Source organism: Haliotis rubra, unplaced genomic scaffold (genome assembly GCF_003918875.1).
Source record: "Haliotis rubra isolate DU_JTF1 unplaced genomic scaffold, ASM391887v1 Scf2195, whole genome shotgun sequence".
Taxonomy (NCBI): domain Eukaryota; kingdom Metazoa; phylum Mollusca; class Gastropoda; order Lepetellida; family Haliotidae; genus Haliotis; species Haliotis rubra.
Genome location: NW_025766220.1, coordinates 37,470 through 56,229, shown reverse-complemented (window position 1 = coordinate 56,229; position 18,760 = coordinate 37,470). Strand labels below are relative to the sequence as shown.

Here is an 18,760-nt window from a genome sequence, read left to right as displayed (position 1 = left end):
ACCATATCTACACTACTTACACTCAGAACCACAAAACAAACCCCCAGGACTACCTCCACTTCTAAGCGCCGAAATCCAAATACATTATACACAAAGCAGACTGGAACAAATTCCACCAAACTCTGCAAACCAAATTGACTCAACAAACATTAGAAAAACACTGACACAGAAACTTTTTGATTCACAGCCTACAAACACCATCATCAATATAACATATGCACATGCTACATTTTTACACTGGACCACTACAGCAAAAACAGTCGATTATGGGTGGAGCTAAGACATAATTAATGCCCTGAAAGGCAAGGAAAAAGGTCATCAATAAATGAAAGAGGGACTGTTCGAAATTACATTTAGCTAAAACTCCAGAAATAATACAAAACAATTAATCTAGGCGGCAAAGGGACGTTGGAGAAGGGGATTTTGCTCAACCCTGAGGGCTAAATCAACATAACTCTAGAAAAGTGTTGGTACCCTTTTTAAGCCATACAGGGAAATTCCAAATCCATGATTCAACCTAACCTTCCTGAACTCCTCCCCACAAACAAAGAGATAAAGTATTAATGATGCTGGCGTCTACTTCTTGGACACTCCAAGCTCCAATTCCGGCTATACAGCAAACTTCCAAAAACACCATCAAAATCACCCACCCTACTCACCTGGAACCACCCTACTCCACATCTACCTATAAACAAAAACATAAACATTCACGAACTTAGGCAGCTTTAAAACACAAAAAACAGCCTCAGCCCCTGGTCCGAGATAACATTACATACACCATACTAAATAAACTTCCACCAAACATCCTAAACTTAACACTCACTCTATTCAACCATATCTGGACCACAGGAAACATACCATCTTCATGGAAAACAGCCAAGGTGGGGAAAGCAATCCTAAAGGCCAGGGAAACCCATTAACTCCTTAGATTCATTTCGGCCCATTTCCCTTACCTCACATCTATGTAAAGGCTTTGGAGTCTATAGTAAACAATAGACTAAAACACCAAATTCAAACCCATAACCCTAATTAAGCAGGACCAGAGTGGCTTCACTCCTAATAGGCAAACTTTGGATCACATTTACATTTGGAACATGATATAAAAGGTAGCCCAAAAACAAACAATACACGCTGGCCATTTTTATAGATTTCAGCAAAGCTTTCGACATGATCTGGCACAACGGCCTAATACAAAACTACAAGAAAATGCCATACACGGGCGGATTCTAAATTTCGATTCAAAGCATTTCTTAATAACAGACAAATAATAGTCAAATCCACACAACACTGTCTCGGACCCTTTCCCATTAGAAAATGGAACCCCCCAGGGGAGCATAATTTCCCCAACACTATTCAATTTTATGATAAATGACATTTTTTCCGGACAGAGTGGCCAGAAATTTCTACTGCAAAATTTGCTGGATGACATTTCATTTTGGACATCATCCACCTCAGGAAAACAAGCCACAATCAAAACTCAAAGGAATGCTAAACCACATCAAAACTGGGCCTAGAAATGGGGGTTCCACATTAACGTTAAAACCATGGGCATCATATTCAAAAAACAAAGAGATGCAAAATTATACACCCAAACTTCATCTCAACAACCAAGAAATCAAGTTCGAAAAAAGAGGCAAAATTCTTAGGGTGTAACTTTCGACCAACACATGACATGGACACCCCATATTAATAGCTTGGTCAACTCATGTCAAAAGATCTAAATCTCATCGCGAGCCATCAGCGGCACAAAAACTGGGAGCCGACAAACAAACACTTATTAGTATATACAAAACTCTGATACAGTCTAGACTGGACTATGCTGCTCCGGTCCTCCACTCTATCTCCCCAACCAACCTCCAAAAATTAAACTCAATACGGTGTAAAGCCCTTAAACAAGCCCTAGGCACTTTGAGACTGGTACCTCCCACAACACTCTTCTCCCTACTCACAGGCATCCCTTCAATCAAAACACGAATAAATCAAGCCGCACTCAATTGGGCTGGGGCCCAACACAACCAATCTACAAACTCATCACAACTAAATACACAAAACATTAAAAATCCACTATCAAAAGATTTAAAACAACTCCAAACAAAGCCCCCTACTCACTCACCTCAACAGTCACCAGCTTCACTCACACCACCTAAACACCATCCAACACACACCTCCCATAACAAGCTACATTCGCTTGATGAAGCCCCACCCACTACAGATATCACCCTAGTAGAAACACTCCAAAATCTCCCTAAACCCACAGACGCTCAGAGCCAAAACAAACCCTCATCCAAGCCCACATCATCAACCTAAATTATCCCAACCAGTACCTAGATTTATACAGACGCCTCTAATCGGCACAAACAAACTGCATAGGCATGGGCATCCACATGTAAACCAAACACCCCCTAACAACAAACCTCCACTATACAAACCACACAAACATTAACACAGCAGAACTCACAGCAATCTTATCAGCACTTCAACCTCATCCCACTTTCCTTATGCACCAGCACCTCAACATCCTATTACTTACAGACTCTCTCAGCGCCGTCAAACAACTTCAACACAAGCACTCAAAGCACGAAACGACTTAATACACAACATAATTATACAAACCGACTCACTCTAACAGCTAAAATAAAAAACATAGCTAAAGTGTGGATTCCAGCTCACACACACAACCAAGGAAATAATTACAGCAGACATAGCAGCCAAAACTAGCCACTACACAGAAACTCTCCACCCATTCAATTTCCATACATCCAAAACCAGAAATAAAACAACTCATCAAACACCACATAATCAACCAAAACTACCAACACAACAACTTAACACAAACAAATCCACCTGGGTCAAAGCAATCATAACTAAACCTATCCACCAAACACTCACCTACTACTCAAGCAACAAACACATGGACACGCACTCATTACAAGATTAATCACTGGCATCCACAAACTTAAATCATCCATTATTCAAACCAAAACAGACACCCAGATGGATTATGTACACATTGCAATCAACTACGAAACCATTGAACACATATTCACAGCAAACTGCCACCTCCAACAAACAAACATCCACACAACTACACACCAGCATTCCAACTAAATATCACAACAACATACAGCTACTTTTAAATCCTTTTAGCCAAATCAAATGTATTCCATGCCATAGCTACCTTTATCCAAAACTCAAATTTAATAAATAAAATTTAGAACCTCCCAAACAATCCCTCATCATACTACCTCTCAATAGCCTATATATTTAGACCAGGCACCCAAATTTCACTTCTCTATGCTTAAACTCTATCGCCAACATAAGCCTGCTCATTTAGACCTGGGAAACCAAATCATCTATTTACAGTTGTCTTATTTCTGCTAAAATAGTCCGCGCCTCTCCCAGCCAATCAGCAACCACTAATACGTAGACAAACTCTAGCTCCAGCCCTCGTGTACAAAGGTCCCACGACCCTCAATCAAAGCCAGCTCGCCAACAGACCCATTACCACCCACACGGCCTTTGCCTTATCGTCTCCCTCACCCCCCACCCCACCCCACCCGTTACAATGCCTTTTTCTTTCTTTACTAGGTCCCATATTATTAAAAATAAGTACAGCTTAACTGTACCACCATAACATATCCCCAAACATGCTTTTACACTTAATCTATACTCACCTCCCCCACCCCAACCATCTCCCCCACACCTATTTTAACTTTATCCCATATATCTATTCCAACTCCTCTTATTATTAACAACTGCTTTATTTTTTCTGTCTCTCTTTATAATTTCGGCTTTTTATTTTATTTATATTATATTTTTAACTACTTTTATTCTAAAACTACCTAAGTTTAATCTCCCATACTCTTTACATTTTTTGGGTATGGTGGTTTATCACTATTACTACATTATTAATTAATTTATATATCAACCCCACCTACCCCGTCGGCGACATTGGCCACCCTAAAGCCGACGTAAAACTTCAAATTTCGTTCGTTCTACACTCAAACCTACCATTATGGCTGATGTTGCTGCTGCCCCCGCTGCTGTCAAGACTCCCAAAGAAGAAGGCTGCTGCCAAATGAAGAAGTTGCTGCACATCCTACTTATTTGAGATGATCAAGAAAGCTATTTCATCCTTGAAGGAAAGGGGTGGTTCTTCCCGACAGGCTGTTCTGAAATACATCCTGGCCAACTACTAAAGTTGGTGACAACCAGGTCGCGCATCAATGCTCGCATCAAGACTGCTTTGAAAATGGAGTCAATAACGGCGCACTAGAAGCAATCAGGGAACTGGAGCTGCTGGGTCCTTCCGTCTTGGCGAGGTAAAGCTGAAAACCCAAGAAGGCTAAGCCAGCTGCCAAGCCAAAGAAGGCTGCCAAATCTCCCAAGAAAAGTCAAAGGAAGCCAGCTGCTGCCAAGAAACCCTAAGACAGCCGCTAAGAAGGCCGCCAGAGTCACCAAAGAAGGGTGAGAGGCTGCAGCCAAACCAAAGAGGGCAAAGAACCCTAAGAAGGCAGCGGCCAAACCCAAGAAGGTCAAGACCCCAAAGAGAAGGCAACCAAGCCAAAGAAGGCATAAGCTCTCTTTGTCTCGCCTTCGATCCACATTCTGTGGTCCAAAGGCCCTTTTACAGGGCCATCCAAATGCCCCAAAGAAAACTTGAAAACAGTGATAACAAAACAATGCTATTTATTTCAGCAGTATATCAGTAAGAAAGAATGCGTTTTTGTGATAACAGGTGTATGGTGTGAATGATGGGTTAGACTGATCATAATTAAAAATTCAGCCTTAGCAATAACTTCTTTGCCCGACAGTAGAGGTACACAGAGAGGGTGGCAATACCGAGGTACCCATCAAAACTCAAAGGTGAGGCAAATGCCGTTGATCAAGGAGGCTGCCTGTAAAACCTATACATTGAGCAAAGAAGGTTTGATGAGTATGTTCCTAAATTGATATTATAGTGGGAGTTCTAAACCCTATCTAATGGCCGGTGTGTTTGTTTTGTTTTACTTACACCCAAAGCCCAATGAGCCCCAACAAAATACCTAAAAGTAAAACATACACATTGGGCAAAAAAGGATTTTATAAGTATGTTCCTACATTGGTGATATAGTGGGAGTTCATAACACTATATCTTAAGGCCGGTACGTAATGTTTGGTTTTGTTTTACTTTTACACCCAGCCGATAACCCCAAAAAAACTAAATAAATGGAAGTAAAATAAAATAAACAAGGAGAAAATATACGCAAGATCAACAAAAGCTTAACATAAACAAAGCAATTTGTGAAGCAAAGAATGCAAATTATACGTGTATGATGTAAAATTAATCGTTGATATCAGATATCGTCAATGCAGGAGTTCCCTATGTGTGTAGCTACACATGCACGTTGACATCCACGGGGTGTTTTACCGATTGACATCGTCTCTCGCCTATGCACGACTTTTCACATAGGGTGGCAAGGGTTGTGCACCCTTGGTCGTGAGAGGCGTGTGAGTTTTGGATTCACAATCCATGCAACGCGGCTGTTATGTGTCGAAGTATAGGTACGGAAATAATGTCTAATACATTAGCTACCGTACGTACGGCTGCGTGACTTAGCTAGAACTGGAAACATAAAGATAGCTGACTGATGCCATGCCATACCATGTGTTTTGAAGCATGGAAACAGCGTGGGCTTGCTGTCACAGCTTTGGAAGTCATTTTATTTCAGCAAACCAGTGAATCCTATAACAGGCGTTCAATACGATGTACCTTTTTCCTTATTATCTACTCTGCACAGGCAAAGGGTTTTGCGCCGAGACTTGATGCAAACAACATTGTGATGTGATATATGTACCCTTTAATATACGAAAGTAAGATCGTAAATATACACGTTTGATGGTCGGTGCACACACACACACTTTTATGTGGCGAATATGAAACATACTAAAGGTACATGCCTTCAGAGTAGATGATGAGTAGTCGGATTGAACTGACGAAGTGAAAATGGTCACAAGCATAACTGAAAAGTCCTACGTAGGTAAAGTGTGTAAGAACAAATCGTTCACAACTATATCAGCGGGCATGCAGGGTGTGGGACCATTCGAAAAGAGAAATGTAATGTATCGTCACTTTCCGATGTCAATGAGACACATGTACCTTTGGGTGGAAATTCAATACTGTATAAAAGCTAAAAAATAAAATAAAAATGAAATGTCTACTGCACCCGGTGTTCCCCAGGCGGTCACCCATCCAAGTACTATCCGGGCCCGACGTTGCTTAACTTCGGTGATCGGACGAGAACCGGTGTTTTCAACGTGGTAGTGGCCGTAGACAGATGTCAGCGGCAAACTTTACCTACATATACACACAGGGTAATGGGGGAAGGGAAACTGCCATGAAACAGCTTTCCTCGCGTTTTTCAGTGGGGTGTACACAATGATGTGTTTCTTGATTTGGCTATATCTCTTTACACGAAGATGAAGTCTGGCACTTGTGATACACGTCAACACTGTTTCTATGCGCATCTGCCACGAGAAAGGATTACACTCGTTCGCCCCTGCTCGCCTGAAACATTCAGTTTCGTCCCCCCCAATAAAACCATGCATGTAGTAGCCTATATGTTGTTTTCGAATAAAATTAACATCAAAACGAGGAAGGCCCATACTGTCGTGATGCCAAGAAAGTCGGGTTAATCGTGGCAGGCAAAAAATATTTAATCTGTGACGATCGCGACTGCTGGGGTATCTGAACCTATGTACTACATTTTACTCTACATGGGCGTTCGCGACCCGCTTGTGTCCCAGGATTCGCGTCTTAGCACACTGTTTCTTGAGAGAAAACATCAAAGTTACTTAGTACTTATGAGACAAAGCAAATTTCAACTGAAAATGTAGTGCCCCAAATCATGTGTTCAGTAATAGTGTCAAATGTTTTCTGTCGCAAAATGGCGAACTTGCCAGAGAAAGCGTGCTTCATTGCCTTTGTTTGGGCGCTTGTTTTAGCTTATCAGAGGCAGTAACGAGGGGTGTTGTGGTTGGCTTTTTCATGGTTAGATATCTTGAGAAACGACATGTAACATTTGAAACGATTGAATTTGTGTCCAAAGGCTCGAAATGTGCTTTGAAACAAGCGATGTCTGCATTTTAGACGCGATGGCTTCATTGAAAATAGCCCGTGTGGCTTCAACATTCATGTGTGGTTGTTGTTATTGTAACAGACATGTAGCCAAATGTTTTGCATCCAATCATGTACTTACATTGGAAACTTTCCTCGATTAAGAAGTGATTATTAAGATACAAATGCACGAGAAAGCACACGCGCTCCCGAGCTTGCAACTATCAGCCACAACAAACGGGGTGTCTCCTCCGACGTCCGCGCCTCAGTAGTATCACCCGGGCTGGCTGTCGGGGAGAGAGGCATTCGCTCTCTGTGCTTCGTTTGCCAGCTGACGTGACTTTCTACACTCAAACCTACCATTATGGCTGATGTTGCTGCTGCCCCGCTGCTGTCAAGACTCCCAAGAAGAAGGCTGCTGCCAAATGAAGAAGGTTGCTGCACATCCTACTTATTTGGAGATGATCAAGAAAGCTATTTCATCCTTGAAGGAAAGGGGTGGTTCTTCCCGACAGGCTGTTCTGAAATACATCCTGGCCAACTACAAAGTTGGTGACAACCAGGTCGCCATCAATGCTCGCATCAAGACTGCTTTGAAAATGGAGTCAATAACGGCGCACTCAAGCAATCAAAGGGAACTGGAGCTGCTGGGTCCTTCCGTCTTGGCGAGGTAAAGAAAGCTGAAAACCCAAGAAGGCTAAGCCAGCTGCCAAGCCAAAGAAGGCTGCCAAATCTCCCAAGAAAGTCAAGAAGCCAGCTGCTGCCAAGAAACCTAAGACAGCCGCTAAGAAGGCCGCCAAGTCACCAAAGAAGGTGAAGGCTGCAGCCAAACCAAAGAAGGCAAAGACCCCTAAGAAGGCAGCGGCCAAACCCAAGAAGGTCAAGACCCCAAGAAGAAGGCAACCAAGCCAAAGAAGGCATAAGCTCTCTTTGTCTCGCCTTCGATCCACATTTCTGTGGTCCAAAGGCCCTTTTCAGGGCCATCCAAATACCCCAAAAGAAAAACTTGAAAACAGTGATAACAAAACAATGCTATTTATTTCAGCAGTATATCAGTAAGAAAAATGCGTTTTTGTGATAACAGGTATGGTGTGAATGATGGGTTAGACTGATCATAATTAAAAATTCAGCCTTAGCAATAACTTCTTTGCCCGACAGTAAGTACACAGAGGGTAGCAATACCGGGGTACCCATCAAACTCAAAGGTGAGGCAAATGCCGTTGATCAAGGAGGCTGCCTGTAAAACCTATACATTGAGCAAAGAAGGATTTGATGAGTATGTTCCTAAATTGATATTATAGTGGGAGTTCTAAACCCTATCTAATGGCCGGTGTGTTTGGTTTTGTTTTTACTTACACCCAAGCCCAATAGCCCCAACAAAATACCTAAAACATACACATTGAGCAAAGAAGGATTTTATAAGTATGTTCCTACATTGGTGATATAGTGGGGAGTTCAAAACACTATATCTTAAGGCCGGTGTGTTTGGTTTTGTTTTACTTACACCCAGCCCCGATAACCCCAAAAACTAAATAAATGGAAGTAAATAAAATAAAAACAAAGGAAAATATACGCAAGATCAACAAAAGCTTAACATAAACAAAGCAATTTGTGAAGCAAAGAATGCAAATTATACGTGTATGATGTAAAGTGTCGTTGATATCAGATATCGTCAATGCAGGGTTCCCTATGTGTGTAGCTACACATGCACGTTGACATCCACGGGGTGTTTTACCGACACACGTCTCGCCTATGCACGACTTTTCACATAGGGCGGCAAGAGTTGTGCACCCTTGGTCGTGAGAGGCGTGTGAGTTTTGGATTCCCCAATCCATGCAACGCGGCTGTTATGTGTCGAAAGTATAGGTACGGAAATAATTCCTAATACATGTACAGTACGGCTGCGTGACTTAGCTAGAACTGGAAACATAAAATAGCTGACTGATGCCATGCCATGTGTGTTTTTGAAAGCATGGAAACAGCGTGGGCTTGCTGTCACAGCTTTGGAAGTCATTTTATTTCAGCAAACCAGTGAATCCTATAACAGGCGTTCAATACGATGTACCTTTTCCTTATTATCTACTCTGCACAGGCAAAGGGTTGTGCGCCGAGACTTGATGCAAACAACATTGTGATGTGATATATGTACCCTTTAATATACGAAAGTAAGATCGTAAATAACACGTTTGATGGTCGGTGCACACACACACTTTTATGTGGCGAATGAAACATACTAAGTACATGCCTTCAGAGTAGATGATGAGTAGTCGGGTGAACTGACAAGTGAAAATGGTCACAAGCATAACTGAAAAGTCCTACGTAGGTAAGTGTGTAAGAACAAATCGTTCACAACTATATCCAGGCATGCAGGAGTGGACCCATTCGAAAAGAAATGTAATGTATCGTCACTTTCCGATGTCAATGAGACACATGTACCTTTGGGTGGAAATTCAACCAAATATGAAAAAGCTAAAAAATAAAAAATAAAAATGGAAATGTCTACTGCACCCGGTGTTCCCAGGCGGTCACCCATCCAAGTACTATCCGGGCCCGACGTTGCTTAACTTCGGTGATCGGACGAGAACCGGTGTTTTCAACGTGGTATGGCCGTAGACAGATGTCAGCGGCAAACTTTACCTACATATACACACAGGGTAATGGGGGGGGAGGGAAACTGCCATGAAACAGCTTTCTCGCGTTTTCAGTGGGTGTACACAATGATGTGTTTCTTGATTTGGCTATATCTTTACACGAATGAAGTCTGGCACTTGTGATACACGTCAACACTGTTTCTATGCGCATCTGCCACGAGAAAGGACACACTCGTTCGCCCCGCTCGCCTGAAACATTCAGTTTTCGTCCCCCAATAAAACCATGCATGTAGTAGCCTATATGTTGTTTTTCGAATAAAATTAACATCAAAACGAGGAAGGCCCATACTGTCGTATGCCAAGAAAGTCGGGTTAATCGTGGCAGGCAAAAAATATTTAATCTGTGACGATCGCGACTGCTGGTATCTGAACCTATGTACTACATTTTACTCTACACATGGGCGTTCGCGACCCGCTTGTGTCCCGGGATTCGCGTCTTAGCACACTGTTTCTTGAGAGAAACATCCAAGTTACTTAGTACTTATGAGACAAAGCAAATTTCAACTGAAAATGTAGTGCCCCAAATCATGTGTTCAGTAATAGTGTCAAATGTTTTCTGTCGCAAAATGGCGAACTTGCCAGAGAAACGTGCTTCATTGCCTTTGTTTGGGCGCTTGTTTTAGCTTATCAGAGGCAGTAACGAGGGGTGTTGTGGTTGGCTTTCATGGTTAGATATCTTGAGAAACGACATGTAACATTTGAAACGATTGAATTTGTGTCTAAAGGCTCGAAATGTGCTTTTGAAACAAGCGATGTCTGCATTTTAGACGCGATGGCTTCATTGAAAATAGCCCGTGTGGCTTCAACATTCATGTGTGGTTGTTGTTATTGTAACAGACATGTAGCCAAATGGTTTTTGCATCCAATCATGTACTTACATTGGAAACTTTCCTCGATTAAGAAGTGATTATTAAGATACAAATGCACGAGAAAGCACACGCGCTCCCGAGCTTGCAACTATCAGCCACAACAAGCAGGGTGTCTCCTCCGACGTCCGCGCCTCAGTAGTATCACCCGGGCTGGCTGTCGGGGAGAGGCATTCGCTCTCTGTGCTTCGTTTGTAGCTGACGTGACTTTCTACACTCAAACCTACCATTATGGCTGATGTTGCTGCTGCCCCCCGCTGCTGTCAAGACTCCCAAGAAGAAGGCTGCTGCCAAGCCGAAGAAGGTTGCTGCACATCCTACTTATTTGGAGATGATCAAGAAAGCTATTTCATCCTTGAAGGAAAGGGGTGGTTCTTCCCGACAGGCTGTTCTGAAATACATCCTGGCCAACTACAAAGTTGGTGACAACCAGGTCGCCATCAATGCTCGCATCAAGACTGCTTTGAAAAATGGAGTCAATAACGGCGCACTCAAGCAATCAAAGGGAACTGGAGCTGCTGGGTCCTTCCGTCTTGGCGAGGTAAAGAAAGCTGAAAAACCCAAGAAGGCTAAGCCAGCTGCCAAGCCAAAGAAGGCTGCCAAATCTCCCAAGAAAGTCAAGAAGCCAGCTGCTGCCAAGAAACCTAAGACAGCCGCTAAGAAGGCCGCCAAGTCACCAAAGAAGGTGAAGGCTGCAGCCAAGCCAAAGAAGGCAAAGACCCCTAAGAAGGCAGCGGCCAAACCCAAGAAGGTCAAGACCCCCAAGAAGAAGGCAACCAAGCCAAAGAAGGCATAAGCTCTCTTTGTCTCGCCTTCGATCCACATTTCTGTGGTCCAAAGGCCCTTTTCAGGGCCATCCAAATACCCCAAAAGAAAACTTGAAAACAGTGATAACAAAACAATGCTATTTATTTCAGCAGTATATCAGTAAAGAAAAAATGCGTTTTGTGGATAACAGGTATGGTGTGAATGATGGGTTAGACTGATCATAATTAAAAATTCAGCCTTAGCAATAACTTCTTTGCCCGACAGTAAGTACACAGAGAGGGTAGCAATTCCTGAGGTACCCATAAAACTCAAAGGTGAGGCAAATGCCGTTGATCAAGGAGGCTGCCTGTAAAACCTATACATTGAGCAAAGAAGGATTTGATGAGTATGTTCCTAAATTGATATTATAGTGGGAGTTCTAAACCCTATCTAATGGCCGGTGTGTTTGTTTTGTTTTTACTTAACCCAAGCCCAATAGCCCCAACAAAATACCTAAAAAACATACACATTGAGCAAAGAAGGATTTTATAAGTATGTTCCTACATTGGTGATATAGTGGGAGTTCAAAACACTATATCTTAAGGCCGGTGTGTTTGGTTTTGTTTTACTTACACCCAGCCCCGATAACCCCAAAAACTAAATAAATGGAAGTAAATAAAATAAACAAAGGAAAATATACGCAAGATCAACAAAAGCTTAACATAAACAAAGCAATTTGTGAAGCAAAGAATGCAAATTATACGTGTATGATGTAAAGTGTCGTTGATATCAGATATCGTCAATGCAGGGTTCCCTATGTGTGTAGCTACACATGCACGTTGACATCCACGGGGTGTTTTACCGACACACGTCTCGCCTATGCACGACTTTTCACATAGGGTGGCAAGAGTTGTGCACCCTTGGTCGTGAGAGGCGTGTGAGTTTTGGATTCCCAATCCATGCAACGCGGCTGTTATGTGTCGAAAGTATAGGTACGGAAATAATTTCTAATACATGTACAGTACGGCTGCGTGACTTAGCTAGAACTGGAAACATAAAATAGCTGACTGATGCCATGCCATGTGTGTTTTGAAAGCATGGAAACAGCGTGGGCTTGCTGTCACAGCTTTGGAAGTCATTTTATTTCAGCAAACCAGTGAATCCTATAACAGGCGTTCAATACGATGTACCTTTTCCTTATTATCTACTCTGCACAGGCAAAGGGTTGTGCGCCGAGACTTGATGCAAACAACATTGTGATGTGATATATGTACCCTTTAATATACGAAAGTAAGATCGTAAATAACACGTTTGATGGTCGGTGCACACACACACACTTTTATGTGGCGAATGAAACATACCATACATGCCTTCAGAGTAGATGATGAGTAGTCGGGGTGAACTGACAAGTGAAAATGGTCACAAGCATAACTGAAAAGTCCTACGTAGGTAAGTGTGTAAGAACAAATCGTTCACAACTATATCCAGGCATGCAGGAGTGGACCCATTCGAAAAGAAATGTAATGTATCGTCACTTTCCGATGTCAATGAGACACATGTACCTTTGGGTGGAAATTCAACCAAATATAAAAAGCTAAAAATAAAAAATAAAATGGAAATGTCTACTGCACCCGGTGTTCCCAGGCGGTCACCCATCCAAGTACTATCCGGGCCCGACGTTTGCTTAACTTCGGTGATCGGACGAGAACCGGTGTTTTCAACGTGGTATGGCCGTAGACAGATGTCAGCGGCAAACTTTACCTACATATACACACACAGGGTAATGGGGAAGGGAAACTGCCATGAAACAGCTTTCTCGCGTTTTCAGTGGGTGTACACAATGATGTGTTTCTTGATTTGGCTATATCTTTACACGAATGAAGTCTGGCACTTGTGATACACGTCAACACTGTTTCTATGCGCATCTGCCACGAGAAAGGACACACTCGTTCGCCCCCGCTCGCCTGAAACATTCAGTTTTCGTCCCCCAATAAAAACCATGCATGTAGTAGCCTATATGTTGTTTTTCGAATAAAATTAACATCAAAACGAGGAAGGCCCATACTGTCGTGATGCCAAGAAAGTCAGGTTAATCGTGGCAGGCAAAAATATTTAATCTGTGACGATCGCGACTGCTGGTATCTGAACCTATGTACTACATTTTACTCTACACATGGGCGTTCGCGACCCGCTTGTGTCCCGGATTCGCGTCTTAGCACACTGTTTCTTGAGAGAAACATCCAAGTTACTTAGTACTTATGAGACAAAGCAAATTTCAACTGAAAATGTAGTGCCCCAAATCATGTGTTCAGTAATAGTGTCAAATGTTTTCTGTCGCAAAATGGCGAACTTGCCAGAGAAACGTGCTTCATTGCCTTTGTTTGGGCGCTTGTTTTAGCTTATCAGAGGCAGTAACGAGGGGTGTTGTGGTTTTACTTTCATGGTTAGATATCTTGAGAAACGACATGTAACATTTGAAACGATTGAATTTGTGTCTAAAGGCTCGAAATGTGCTTTTGAAACAAGCGATGTCTGCATTTTAGACGCGATGGCTTCATTGAAAATAGCCCGTGTGGCTTCAACATTCATGTGTGGTTGTTGTTATTGTAACAGACATGTAGCCAAATGGTTTTGCATCCAATCATGTACTTACATTGGAAACTTTCCTCGATTAAGATGTGATTATTAAGATACAAATGCACGAGAAAGCACACGCGCCCCGAGCTTGCAACTATCAGCCACAACAAGCAGGGTGTCTCCTCCGACGTCCGCGCCTCAGTAGTATCACCCGGGCTGGCTGTCGGGGAGAGGCATTCGCTCTCTGTGCTTCGTTTGTAGCTGACGTGACTTTCTACACTCAAACCTACCATTATGGCTGATGTTGCTGCTGCCCCCGCTGCTGTCAAGACTCCCAAGAAGAAGGCTGCTGCCAAATGAAGAAGGTTGCTGCACATCCTACTTATTTGGAGATGATCAAGAAAGCTATTTCATCCTTGAAGGAAAGGGGTGGTTCTTCCCGACAGGCTGTTCTGAAATACATCCTGGCCAACTACAAAGTTGGTGACAACCAGGTCGCCATCAATGCTCGCATCAAGACTGCTTTGAAAAATGGAGTCAATAACGGCGCACTCAAGCAATCAAAGGGAACTGGAGCTGCTGGGTCCTTCCGTCTTGGCGAGGTAAAGAAAGCTGAAAACCCAAGAAGGCTAAGCCAGCTGCCAAGCCAAAGAAGGCTGCCAAATCTCCCAAGAAAGTCAAGAAGCCAGCTGCTGCCAAGAAACCTAAGACAGCCGCTAAGAAGGCCGCCAAGTCACCAAAGAAGGTGAAGGCTGCAGCCAAGCCAAAGAAGGCAAAGACCCCTAAGAAGGCAGCGGCCAAACCCTAAGAAGGTCAAGACCCCCAAGAAGAAGGCAACCAAGCCAAAGAAGGCATAAGCTCTTTGTCTCGCCTTCGCTCCACATTTCTGTGGTCCAAAGGCCCTTTTCAGGGCCATCCAAATACCCCAAAAGAAAACTTGAAAACAGTGATAACAAAACAATGCTATTTATTTCAGCAGTATATCAGTAAGAAAGAATGCGTTTTTGTGATAACAGGTATGGTGTGAATGATGGGTTAGACTGATCATAATTAAAAATTCAGCCTTAGCAATAACTTCTTTGCCCGACAGTAAGTACACAGAGAGGGTAGCAATTCCGAGGTACCCATAAAACTCAAAGGTGAGGCAAATGCCGTTGATCAAGGAGGCTGCCTGTAAAAACCTATACATTGAGCAAAGAAGGATTTGATGAGTATGTTCCTAAATTGATATTATAGTGGGAGTTCTAAACCCTATCTAATGGCCGGTGTGTTTGTTTTTGTTTTTACTTAAACCCAAGCCCAATAGCCCCAACAAAATACCTAAAAACATACACATTGAGCAAAGAAGGATTTTATAAGTATGTTCCTACATTGGTGATATAGTGGGAGTTCAAAACACTATATCTTAAGGCCGGTGTGTTTGGTTTTGTTTTTACTTACACCCAGCCCCGATAACCCCAAAAAACTAAATAAATGGAAGTAAATAAAATAAACAAAGGAAAATATACGCAAGATCAACAAAAGCTTAACATAAACAAAGCAATTTGTGAAGCAAAGAATGCAAATTATACGTGTATGATGTAAAGTGTGTATGATATCAGATATCGTCAATGCAGGGTTCCCTATGTGTGTAGCTACACATGCACGTTGACATCCACGGGGTGTTTTACCGACACACGTCTCGCCTATGCACGACTTTTCACATAGGGCGGCAAGAGTTGTGCACCCTTGGTCGTGAGAGGCGTGTGAGTTTTGGATTCCCAATCCATGCAACGCGGCTCTTATGTGTCGAAGTATAGGTACGGAAATAATTTCTAATACATGTACAGTACGGCTGCGTGACTTAGCTAGAACTGGAAACATAAAATAGCTGACTGATGCCATGCCATGTGTGTTTTGAAAGCATGGAAACAGCGTGGGCTTGCTGTCACAGCTTTGGAAGTCATTTTATTTCAGCAAACCAGTGAATCCTATAACAGGCGTTCAATACGATGTACCTTTTCCTATTATCTACTCTGCACAGGCAAAGGGTTGTGCGCCGAGACTTGATGCAAACAACATTGTGATGTGATATATGTACCCTTTAATATACGAAAGTAAGATCGTAAATAACACGTTTGATGGTCGGTGCACACAGACACTTTTGTGTGGCGAATGAAACATACATGCCTTCAGAGTAGATGATGAGTAGTCGGGTGAACTGACAAGTGAAAATGGTCACAAGCATAACTGAAAAGTCCTACGTAGGTAAGTGTGTAAGAACAAATCGTTCACAACTATATCCAGGCATGCAGGAGTGGACCCATTCGAAAAGAAATGTAATGTATCGTCACTTTCCGATGTCAATGAGACACATGTACCTTTGGGTGGAAATTCAACCAAATATAAAAAAGCTAAAAAATAAAAAATAAAAATGGAAATGTCTACTGCACCCGGTGTTCCCAGGCGGTCACCCATCCAAGTACTATCCGGGCCCGACGTTGCTTAACTTCGGTGATCGGACGAGAACCGGTGTTTTCAACGTGGTATGGCCGTAGACAGATGTCAGCGGCAAACTTTACCTACATATACACACAGGGTAATGGGGGGAAGGGAAACTGCCATGAAACAGCTTTCTCGCGTTTTCAGTGGGTGTACACAATGATGTGTTTCTTGATTTGGGTATATCTTTACACGAATGAAGTCTGGCACTTGTGATACACGTCAACACTGTTTCTATGCGCATCTGCCACGAGAAAGGACACACTCGTTCGCCCCCGCTCGCCTGAAACATTCAGTTTTCGTCCACCCAATAAAAACCATGCATGTAGTAGCCTATATGTTGTTTTTCGAATAAAATTAACATCAAAACGAGGAAGGCCCATACTGTCGTGATGCCAAGAAAGTCGGGTTAATCGTGGCAGGCAAAAATATTTAATCTGTGACGATCGCGACTGCTGGTATCTGAACCTATGTACTACATTTTACTCTACACATGGGCGTTCGCGACCCGCTTGTGTCCCGGGGATTCGCGTCTTAGCACACTGTTTCTTGAGAGAAACATCCAAGTTACTTAGTACTTATGAGACAAAGCAAATTTCAACTGAAAATGTAGTGCCCCAAATCATGTGTTCAGTAATAGTGTCAAATGTTTTCTGTCGCAAAATGGCGAACTTGCCAGAGAAACGTGCTTCATTGCCTTTGTTTGGGCGCTTGTTTTAGCTTATCAGAGGCAGTAACGAGGGGTGTTGTGGTTTGCTTTCATGGTTAGATATCTTGAGAAACGACATGTAACATTTGAAACGATTGAATTTGTGTCTAAAGGCTCGAAATGTGCTTTTGAAACAAGCGATGTCTGCATTTTAGACGCGATGGCTTCATTGAAAATAGCCCGTGTGGCTTCAACATTCACCTGTGGTTGTTGTTATTGTAAGAGACATGTAGCCAAATGTTTTTTGCATCCAATCATGTACTTACATTGGAAACTTTCCCCGATTAAGATGTGATTATTCAGATACAAATGCACGAGAAAGCACACGCGCTCCCGAGCTTGCAACTATCAGCCACAACAAGCAGGATGTCTCCTCCGACGTCCGCGCCTCAGTAGTATCACCCGGGCTGGCTGTCGGGGAGAGGCATTCGCTCTCTGTGCTTCGTTTGTAGCTGACGTGACTTTCTACACTCAAACCTACCATTATGGCTGATGTTGCTGCTGCCCCCGCTGCTGTCAAGACTCCCAAGAAGAAGGCTGCTGCCAAGCCGAAGAAGGTTGCTGCACATCCTACTTATTTGGAGATGATCAAGAAAGCTATTTCATCCTTGAAGGAAAGGGGTGGTTCTTCCCGACAGGCTGTTCTGAAATACATTCTGGCCAACTACAAAGTTGGTGACAACCAGGTCGCCATCAATGCTCGCATCAAGACTGCTTTGAAAAATGGAGTCAATAACGGCGCACTCAAGCAATCAAAGGGAACTGGAGCTGCTGGGTCCTTCCGTCTTGGCGAGGTAAAGAAAGCTGAAAAACCCAAGAAGGCTAAGCCAGCTGCCAAGCCAAAGAAGGCTGCCAAATCTCCCAAGAAAGTCAAGAAGCCAGCTGCTGCCAAGAAACCTAAGACAGCCGCTAAGAAGGCCGCCAAGTCACCAAAGAAGGTGAAGGCTGCAGCCAAGCCAAAGAAGGCAAAGACCCCTAAGAAGGCAGCGGCCAAACCCAAGAAGGTCAAGACCCCCAAGAAGAAGGCAACCAAGCCAACGAAGGCATAAGCTCTCTTTGTCTCGCCTTCGCTCCACATTTCTGTGGTCCAAAGGCCCTTTTCAGGGCCATCCAAATACCCCAAAAGAAAACTTGAAAACAGTGATAACAAAACAATGCTATTTATTTCAGCAGTATATCAGTAAGAAAGAATGCGTTTTTGTGATAACAGGTATGGTGTGAATGATGGGTTAGACTGATCATAATTAAAAATTCAGCCTTAGCAATAACTTCTTTGCCCGACAGTAAGTACACAGAGAGGGTAGCAATTCCGAGGTACCCATAAAACTCAAAGGTGAGGCAAATGCCGTTGATCAAGGAGGCTGCCTGTAAAAACCTATACATTGAGCAAAGAAGGATTTGATGAGTATGTTCCTAAATTGATATTATAGTGGGAGTTCTAAACCCTATCTAATGGCCGGTGTGTTTGTTTTGGTTTTTACTTAAACCCAAGCCCAATAGCCCCAACAAAATACCTAAAAACATACACATTGAGCAAAGAAGGATTTTATAAGTATGTTCCTACATTGGTGATATAGTGGGAGTTCAAAACACTATATCTTAAGGCCGGTGTGTTTGGTTTTGTTTTTACTTA

General features: G+C 42.9%; 2 protein-coding genes, 4 non-coding genes and 3 pseudogenes across 6 annotated transcripts; 5 read left to right on the top strand and 4 right to left on the bottom strand.

Moving 5' to 3' along the window:
- The first annotated feature begins 4,112 nt into the window (after positions 1-4,112).
- On the top strand, positions 4,113-4,471 carry LOC124277208 (annotated as a pseudogene).
- A 1,723-nt stretch (positions 4,472-6,194) lies between these two features.
- Positions 6,195-6,315, bottom strand: LOC124277211. The gene has a single exon (XR_006898767.1). It is a non-coding gene; the product is annotated as a 5S ribosomal RNA (ribosomal RNA).
- Positions 6,316-7,509: 1,194 nt separating this feature from the next.
- LOC124277205 lies at positions 7,510-8,019 on the top strand (annotated as a pseudogene).
- Positions 8,020-9,592: 1,573 nt separating this feature from the next.
- On the bottom strand, positions 9,593-9,711 carry LOC124277216. The gene has a single exon (XR_006898771.1). It is a non-coding gene; the product is annotated as a 5S ribosomal RNA (ribosomal RNA).
- A 1,031-nt stretch (positions 9,712-10,742) lies between these two features.
- LOC124277201 (histone H1-delta-like) lies at positions 10,743-11,409 on the top strand. Its single transcript, XM_046712870.1, is given in 2 exon segments — positions 10,743-10,864; positions 10,866-11,409. Coding segments are annotated over 2 exon segments (564 nt in total). The 5' UTR covers positions 10,743-10,844.
- Positions 11,410-12,979: 1,570 nt separating this feature from the next.
- On the bottom strand, positions 12,980-13,099 carry LOC124277210. Its single transcript, XR_006898766.1, has one exon. It is a non-coding gene; the product is annotated as a 5S ribosomal RNA (ribosomal RNA).
- Positions 13,100-14,129: 1,030 nt separating this feature from the next.
- Positions 14,130-14,745, top strand: LOC124277204 (annotated as a pseudogene).
- A 1,612-nt stretch (positions 14,746-16,357) lies between these two features.
- On the bottom strand, positions 16,358-16,476 carry LOC124277215. Its single transcript, XR_006898770.1, has one exon. It is a non-coding gene; the product is annotated as a 5S ribosomal RNA (ribosomal RNA).
- Positions 16,477-17,501: 1,025 nt separating this feature from the next.
- LOC124277206 (histone H1-delta-like) lies at positions 17,502-18,176 on the top strand. The gene has a single exon (XM_046712871.1). The coding sequence runs from the start codon at positions 17,613-17,615 to the stop codon at positions 18,174-18,176; it is 564 nt and encodes a 187-aa protein (XP_046568827.1). The 5' UTR covers positions 17,502-17,612.
- The last annotated feature ends 584 nt before the right edge of the window (positions 18,177-18,760 follow it).

Coding starts and splice junctions, on each gene's coding strand:
- LOC124277206 (XM_046712871.1), top strand. CDS start 17,613: ATGGCTGATGTTGCTGCTGCCCCCGCTGCTGTCAAGACTCCCAAGAAG.